This window comes from Hydractinia symbiolongicarpus, chromosome 8, assembly GCF_029227915.1.
Source record: "Hydractinia symbiolongicarpus strain clone_291-10 chromosome 8, HSymV2.1, whole genome shotgun sequence".
Lineage (NCBI taxonomy): Eukaryota > Metazoa > Cnidaria > Hydrozoa > Anthoathecata > Hydractiniidae > Hydractinia > Hydractinia symbiolongicarpus.
In genome coordinates this window covers 12844705-12853682 of record NC_079882.1, presented here as the reverse complement: position 1 = coordinate 12853682, position 8978 = coordinate 12844705, and the positions used below count along the sequence as shown (strand labels likewise).

At 34.8% G+C, this 8978-nt stretch overlaps 1 protein-coding gene across 1 annotated transcript; it reads right to left on the bottom strand.

Moving 5' to 3' along the window:
- Positions 1–5178: 5178 nt before the first annotated feature.
- Positions 5179–8878, bottom strand: LOC130654054 (uncharacterized). The gene is made up of 4 exons (XM_057456569.1): positions 8798–8878; positions 7170–7580; positions 6438–6550; positions 5179–5662 (listed from the first exon to the last, which is right to left on the bottom strand). Exons 2-4 carry the CDS (start codon positions 7528–7530, stop codon positions 5387–5389), a joined length of 750 nt encoding a protein of 249 aa, XP_057312552.1. The 5' UTR covers positions 7531–7580; positions 8798–8878; the 3' UTR covers positions 5179–5386.
- Positions 8879–8978: the final 100 nt, after the last annotated feature.

The window sequence follows — 8978 nt, the reverse complement described above, 5'->3', positions numbered from 1 at the left end:
GAAGAACTTCAATGACTCCTGGGTGTTGGAGTAATGTTTTTCGTTGACGCTTAGCGAAAAACATTCAGGGAATTTGTACCGAGGGAGGCTCCGTTGCGTTTCCTCCATAAATCAGCTACATCAGAAGAAATTCACCAGACAAAGTTACTGCAAACGTGGCTGCTATGGTTCTTTTGTTGTTGCAACCAGCTATTGTTACATTTGAGCTGCTTTTTGCCGCCGGAATTATTTTAGATGGAATTGCGAATCTTAAACCTCTCAACCTTTGATACAATGTCATAATGAAACTGATACTCGATTTCTTTTCGTGCTTTTTTTGTAATTTCAACTTTGGCTGAAGTGCTTTTCCTTTCTGTATAGCCCATTCGTATAAATATACTTTTGGCCCAGGCAGAGTTATCTATATCAATATTGCCCACACATTCGGGTACTTCGCTAAAAGAGCTTTTGCTGCAGAAGTAACACTAGCCCTTTGAAATAACAGCTCCTCTATTAATTGCTGCAAGAATATACTTTTGCACCATTGAGTCAAGGCTACCTAGTATAAGTGGTCGTCCTTTTTGTCCTTTTCTTGACAGTGATTTACTTGGAGCTCTTTTGTTAGATGTTGCTTTTTTCAAATCACCTTCGACCCTTTTTCGAAACGTGCGAGCGGTGCTCTAATTCAATTTTAGGAAGCGAGTTTTGAACGTTTTCACAGTAGCGGCAGGACCGTTAACGGAGGCATACTTTCCGATAATGTACTGTTCTTCGTCACTCCATTTTGTATATTTCGATCGTTTGGACGACGATGCTACAGCAATAATGCCAGAATCAAAAACAGAGAAATCAACATTACCCAAACCAGTGTCTTATTTGGTAACACGTGCAACTAGCGCTATAAAACAAAATAAAAAAAGAATGTTTTTTAATAAAAAAAAGCATTTGTATATCGTAAATCTTTGAATAAGTGCCCCCTCTAATAATTATTGTCATTATCTTAGAAATTTGGCTTATTTTCTATAGAGGTTTATTTTTTCAACTGAAAACCACAAAAAAAACCGTCTTCACCAGAATTATCTTTTTCTGTCAAAGGGATGATGATTCTTGAGTTTCTTTTACTTTTTCATCGCTTTTCTTCTTTTCCATATCTGCTCTTAAAAACGACATACTTCTACCAACTTTTTTTGTTCGTATGAACCTTTTTTTTCTTTTGGCACGAAGAAAAGGTAAGAAAAAAAGAATACCCATTCCGAATCTTTTTTCCTTCTTTTGTATTTGTTCAATATCTTCATCTTAGAGGCTTAAAAAATAGCCTATTGGAAACACATTTAAATCTATATAATAATACGCCAGTTCTGTGTGTCTGTAACAGGCAAAGTGGATATGTTCATTTTCCTTTGATCTTACCGAAATTTTTTTTGAAGTAACCGAAAAATGCATGTCTAATATGTTAAATTTTATGACGTTACGGCGCGACGTCAATAACACTACTTTAACGTCAATATCCTATATTAAATTAATGAAGCCATTACAGTGCACTTAAAACTTTAAGGCCAAATAACTTGGAAACGAGGTGGTGACCTCAATGATTTTTCACCGCGTGGGTAACTAGGGACCAACTAGGACCAGTTTGGGTAAGTTTCCCAAACCTGGGTCCCCGAATCCGTTTCTGAATGGACGGGTTGATGACGTCGTCAAAAGACCTTTGAACCCTAATATCTCTGCAACCGTTTATCAAAAGTACATGATCCTATACATTTTCTTGATCAGCGTTTCAAGGTCTATACGATGAAGGCAACAGGTATACAAATTCCTAAAAAGAATTTTTAAGGTTTTGACAAGTCTTTGCTGACATCAGCAAAATTTTTAAACCTTTATATCTTTTTAACCATTCGTCAATAGCACATGATAATATATATTTTTCTCATCAGCGTTTTAATCTCTGCACATTACAGGAAAGAAACTAAATTTCGGCAAATTTATTTTGTATATGCACTGCTAACGTCAGCAAAAATCTAAAACAACCTATTTTTTCCATCATCCTTCTGCCTAAGTGGATTTCTCCACGGGCCTTATCGGCTAGTCTATATAATAATACGCCAATTCTGTCTGTGACTTTTGCAAAGTGGATAAAATTTCTTTGATAAAGTCTATAAAACATCGCCTAAAAAATTTGTTCTGTAAATTAGCAAACTTTGACGTTAGAGCAATATTGACGTCAAAGGAAAGTATATTAAGATTAGTGAAGCCATTGCATTGCACTTTTAAATTTAAGGCTAAATAACTTGGAAACGGGTGAAAATAACTGACGTCATCTCCTACGTGGGTAATTAGGGACTACCTGGAACCAATTTGGGTAAGTTTTCCAAACCTGGGTCACCAAATCCGTTTCGGAATGGACGTGTGTCTGCATCCGTTTGTCACAAGCACACGATCCTATACATTTTTTTGATCAGCGTTTCAAGATCTATACGATGAAGCCAACAGGCATACACATTTCTGAAGAAAAAAATTTGTGCTCTGACATGTCTCTGCTGACGTCATCAAAATTAAAATGACGGTTGTTTTTCTCTGTTATCCTGCCTAAGTGGATTTTTACACGGGCCTTATCGACTAGTCTCTATAATAATACGCTAAGTGTGTCAGTCTGTCTGTGACAGGCAAAGTTGATATCGTCATTTTCCTTTGATGTTGCCGAAATTTTCTTTGAAGTCACCGAAAAAATTATGTCCATTTTGCTAGCGGGTTTACTTTGTTTACATCACGTAAACAAAGTAAACCCGCACAACAAAAGTAAACCCGCACTCGAAAAATAGTGTCCTCTTGCCACCAAAAAAACCCACAAAAAGAACGATCTTGAATAAAGTAAAATAAGTGGTTCAAAAAAGCATATTTAAAAAGAAAAAAGTGCAAGTGAAGAAGTAGAAAAGTGAAGTGGGAAGTGAAAGTGGAGCTACGTCGAGCTGGAAGTAAAGTAAATTTAGAAGTAGAAAATAAAGGCCATCAAAAAAGGCACAGAAGAACGATCCCTTTACCTCGAAAAAAAGGGAAAAAAGTGGCTTAAAAAAGCATAGTTATATATTTAAAAAGAATTGAGACCAAGTGAAGAGGTAGAAAAGTGAAGTGAGAAGTGGAGCTAGATGTAAAGTAAAGTTACAAGTAGGAAACAAAGGCTAGAGTTTAAAGTGGATTTGAAATCACAAATAGTAAGAACTTTGATATTTTTAGACGTTTGGTTTTTTATGTCAGTGGCGCAAGCAGACTCGCATTTCCCAGGAATAGCCACAGTTTTATATTTTACCGCGTATGTAGCCATATTTGTTTACGTTTTGTTGCATAATTCATGTGCCCTGGCGCGTAACTAATGTATTGTCCTAAAGTTCAAAATGCTACATAAAGCTGTTGGCTGACTAAAAAACGGAAAACTTTGGTTTGTTGAACTGTAGTGTTATTAATTGTACATTACTATTGCTTCTCTTTATATGTGTTTTACTAAGCATAAATAGCTAGCTTTAGTTTTAGGTAAGTGTTCCCAGTTTAAGTATATTTAACTGGGTGTCTTAGCTACTGTTAGCTAGCTAATGTTAGCCTCCAAGTCCAGCTCCCCATCCCATGGCTAGCTCTAACCATGACTTCTGTTGTTATTCCTCTTTTTTAATTATAGACTATCATTTTTACTATCATTTTTAATGATAGAAAGACACACGGAACTGGCGTATTATTATAATAAGGCCCGTAGAAAAATCCACTCAGGCAGGATAAAAATTTTGATGAAATCAGCAACCCATTTTTGTTTTAACGTTGCCTCTATTGTGTAGAGGTTGAAACGCTGATCAAAATAATGTATAGTATCGTATGTTTTTGACAAATTATCAACAAATTATCAAACTTTGACGTTAAAGCAATATTGAAGTTAAAGGAAAGTATACAAATTTCTAAAAAAAAAATTCGGTTTGGACGGAGCCATTGCTGACATCAGCAAAATTTTTGAACCATTACATCTCATTAACCGCTCATCAAAAGCACATGATCATATACATTTTCTTGATCAGCGCTTTAAGCTCTCCACAATAGAGGCAACGTGGAAACAAAAACCTAAATTTATTTTAGTTGATGGGTTGCTGACGTAATCAAAATTTTTATCCTGCCTGAGTGGATTATTCCACGGGCCTTATCGACTAGTTCTTTTATATTATTCACATTTTCTTTTTGACCCAAGGTAGAGTGGCATATTATGTTTACATTTTTTTTTGTCTGGTATTGAATTGATGAACATACTTTAAAGAGCTCGGTCTATATACAAGCGGAAAGAATGAGAAGCAAGAAAAATGGTTTACGCGAAAACTTTTGAACTGAGGGCTGCAGTGCGTGAGTACCACTACTATAGAAGATTTTGGATACCACAACCTGCACAACATCTCAACTGTTTACACGAATCAGATAACCGATCACTTGGCAATAAAAATATGCGAAACAGGTTGTGAAATTCCGATTGGTCACTTACCAAGAGAGATGTCGAGGTCCACTAAGTTTTTTAGTGACAGGGAAGCTGTTGTAAATGCAATTCTTACTGGAGAACATTATCGACGATCTCCGCTCGTACAGGGGGGGGGGGGGGGGTCTTGAAATACACTGTGTAATAAAGGCTTCAATCCCTGGGACTTGTTTAAACATATTGCTAATGGAGCATTACAAGGAGCTAACAAAAGTTACACTGAACGAAAAAAAAAGAAATAATAGGTTCTTATTTACGACAAGAACCTTTATTACAAACCCTAAATCTAGTAAAAAGAACCAAGGAGAGAGAACAAAAAACAAACTACGAAAAACAAGAGCGAAGCGATAAGCAAAGACATACAAATGTTTTTTTGCCCCAGTCACTGCCAATAACAGTAAATCATATGACTCATCTACCAACTCCGAAGATTGCGAAGACATTATAATCATAGACTAAGAATATTATATAGTATTTTTTTGTGATAAAATAATTACAACATTTATATCGTTTGCCTTATATTGTTTTTTAATACTTCATTGTCGGTCCGCGAAAGTTTTTTCCCGTAAAAAAATTCAAAATTGCTCGTCCGCGAAAGTTTTTTCCCGCGGAATGCAAAATTTTCGCGGTTCTTTTGAACCGCGAAACTTTCTTTCAGCGAAAGTTTCTTCCTTTAAAGTAGGTGATAATTATAACTCGAGTTTTATTTAAAGACTCTCTTATCCGATGAAGTTTTTTTTGATTGATATAAAATTAAGAAAAATGTGATATTACTCGCAAAATTATAATAAAAGCAAAAAGCCCTGAAGCAACCTCGTCCTAAAAATTTCTTCAAATGAGGAACCTGCATCGTCTTCAGGATAAAAATCGTTGGGGATAAGGTTGGACCGTGGGTTAAAATTTTTTTTTCTAATGTCTTTGATGTTGTTTCGATTTTTGTCTTTCGTTGACAGCACTTGCATTTGCTTCCGAATTACATACAGTTGATTCAGTTTTTTCCTCACAAAAATTCATTTCTGTACCAAAGTCAATGAAGATGTCATCGTCTTCTACTAATTGACGTGTCATCATAATAACGCCTGCAACGCCAACCGCCACCGCCACAAACCCGCACGTTATGGCTATGACCATGTCTTTAGTCTCTTTCCAACTTTCTCGACGTGAACGCATTAGTTGTAGATCAGTCTAGTGTTACACAATAAAAAAGACTTTTAGAACGTTCTGTAATATATGTTTTCACAGTCGTGAGGTCAAGCTTCATAACATTAATATAATTTGCAGTTTTACGTCGTTGCCCCCAATGCAAAACTGCAAATGATCACGAATTTAACTCATATCTTTGTCGTAGTGACTATTTTTGTAATATTATCTACTTTGTAATCAGCCATATTTTTCACTAAATTTTTATCGAGTGGTCAACCTCTTGCTTGATTTATATTAAAAATACAAATGTTGCACTGATGAACATTGCTCAAAATAATTGCTTGTGTAAGGTACGGTACCTTTTGTTTAAGAACCTAGAAGAACATCAAAACTAAGAATTTTTGTCAAAAATTAAAAACATATGTAGAAGTCAGAAATCCTAGATAGGTAGATAGGCATAAAGAACAAAGAAGGTGAGTCTAGGATTACTAGGAAATGATTATTACCAAACAACTTTTTCATTTTGTGTCTTATATGAAACATAAATATCTCTATGCATGAAATTAAGAGATAACTTTATACTTTAATTAATCCAGAAAACCATCCCCTTGCTATCTTGCTATGCTTCTTAACACAACCTCGTTTGAAGAACCACCTGGAGAGAGGGTTTCTTGGATATTTTAATAACTGATTGGAATATCATATGTTGACAAAAATGATCACCTGGTTAATGTATGTTTAATTTTAAAAAAACCCGAGAATGATAAACAGGAGAGAAAATAAACTTAAAAAAGAAATTCTCATAGCATCTACTCACATCATCTTCGTCTGTACTATTTGGCTCATCAAAAAGAAATGGGCTTTCTTTTGTGACTTCAGATATCAAATTATCCGTAATAGCTGGCTCTCCTGTTTTATCAGTAACATATGCTGAAAAGAAACACAGCAGAATTGTATAAGTCTGTTTGGAAAATCTAACACAATGGAAAAACTTAGCTATAGCAAATATGCTTTTCGGCTTAAAGTTTGTCAGCCAATTTTTCGTCAAAAAATGTGTGAACGGATAATTTGCCGCTTTTAACTTCCTTGTCCCCAGTCTCTATAGTCTCAGGGATGTTATTATTTCGGCGTTATAAAGTTAGTAAAAAATTCAAAATGCACTGGAACGAGGTTGGACCTTTAAAAATATTTCCTCCTTATAATGGGTGCACTAAATTTGCGAAAGTTTATTTTTTCGAAAAATGATTCTTTAATTAAAGTCGGTTTAAATTCAAAATTTGTCTGTAAGAACAAAAAAAATCGCTATCGCAACCAAAATCTAAACTTGTTCAAATTATTTGCTGGCCCAAATAATTTGTCGACTCATATTTTCGTCACTGCTGAATTTTAGGGCTGATAAAATCGTCAGGCGACAAAACCCAAGTAAAAATTGCAAAACAATATTCTGCGTAGTTTAACTTTTCTAAAATGAAGGTAAACCGCTGTACGACACTACATCAAGGGTTTTCTATACTATACTATTAGCTTCCTTTGAAATAAAAAAACTTACATTTTTTATTTGCAATATTTGGTTTAGCAACATACGATATTTCAATGTTCATCCTAGCATTGGTATTCTTTGCAGGAGCGCAGGATTCGACATCTTTACATATAACTGAATAACAAGCATCGTTACTGAAGAATGCTACATCACAGCCGCTCATTTGACAGCATTGCTGAACACATTTTTCCATAGTGGCAATAGATTTATTTGCTTTTAGGAAAGATCCTGCTTGATGGCCAGCAGAGACAGTGACATTACGATCGATTTTACTTCGAGCACATTCAACATGCTCTCCGTTTGATTCTGGTATTTCTAAGCAAGGTGCTGTATGAAGTATTGCGAGTATTGGGAGTATGATAGTCAACATGGTGAATCTATTTGCAGCATTGTTAGCCACACTTATACATTTCTAAACGTCTAAAATAAAAATACGATGAATCAAATGTCAGTCTAGAAAACTTGCCTTCTAACAATTTAAAGTGGTATACTTTTTGGCTTCCTGATATCGAAATTAATCAACCAAAATTAATTTTGGCTTTTGTAATTTTACCGTTTTTTTGGGACAAGTAATTTTAAAGAGTTCTTTACAGACATTTTTAACTGACGTATATATGACCAATATGCAACGGTTATACGGAAGGGCGTTTATCAATTTGAAGCTATAAATCCTTTTTTCTTTGAAAAATTGAACGTTAGAACAAGGACCAGGTGCGCTTATTTGGTAGGTATTGCAACCTTCCAACAGTTTGCGCAGCCTCATTTTTTATGTAAAAATTGATAATTTTTCTCTATTTTGCTTCCACAAAGAAGAACGACTTGTAAGAAGTGACCAAATGTTATTTCAGTATCATATTTTTTTACCTCTTGAAATTTTTTAGCTACCTACCAATTTTACTGACCATGTTTAACTAGTTTTTTCGTCTATTTTGCTTCTAATCTTTTTTCGTAAATTAGAAAACAATATTTCGCAAAAAAAAAAAAGAGAATACAAATACTTTAAGCTGAAATTGTTATATATAAGAAAAAAATGGTGAAATCTTCGCAGGTATGATAGTTGGTCAGGTAAAGAATGATTCTGTTGGTAACATTTAGTCTGTAAAAGATGACTGAATCTTGTGTAAGTGACTAATATTTTTGCTTTTTTTTAACAACTTTTTTCGTACCGACGTTTTTTTACCGCCTTTTTTTGTACCGATTAAGGTATGGCATAATCTCGAGTGAACTCTCTTTATTCTGCTAACCAAATTATTAATCTTATTTCACCTACAGGGCGCAACCAAGAGCTGCATAATTGGGAACGAAAACGTTTTAACATTAGGTAAATATTTTTTAAAAAATAGAGTCTTACAGATTTGCAGTGGGATTATCCTGTAAGAATTTCAGAGCTTAAATTAGCAAAGAATTTTTGGAATAAAAAGTAAAGCTAAACATTCAGCTGCAGAGAAAAAGACACAACCTATTTCGTAGCTTTACAGCATTTTCATAACAAGGTGCGAATCGTCGTGCCTTTTCAATGCTTGTCTTAGCAGCCAAGCTTTAAGATTCTGCGAAACCTCAACACAACAGGCCTGCAGCCCACGACAAATAAAAACATGTTACTGGAGAGTTATCAAAAACATTTATTAAGCACTTACCCATGCGTGACAGCTTATTAAAAATCAAACGCTGTACCGACTTCAGCACAGCCAAGCTACAAAACAATGCGCTCTTTTATCACGCTTCGATGCATTTGGTTATTACGACACTTTTAGTTTGCCTCGATCACTTCTTGTTAATAAATAAGCATTAAAGGAAGATCAGAGGCATATTCAATTA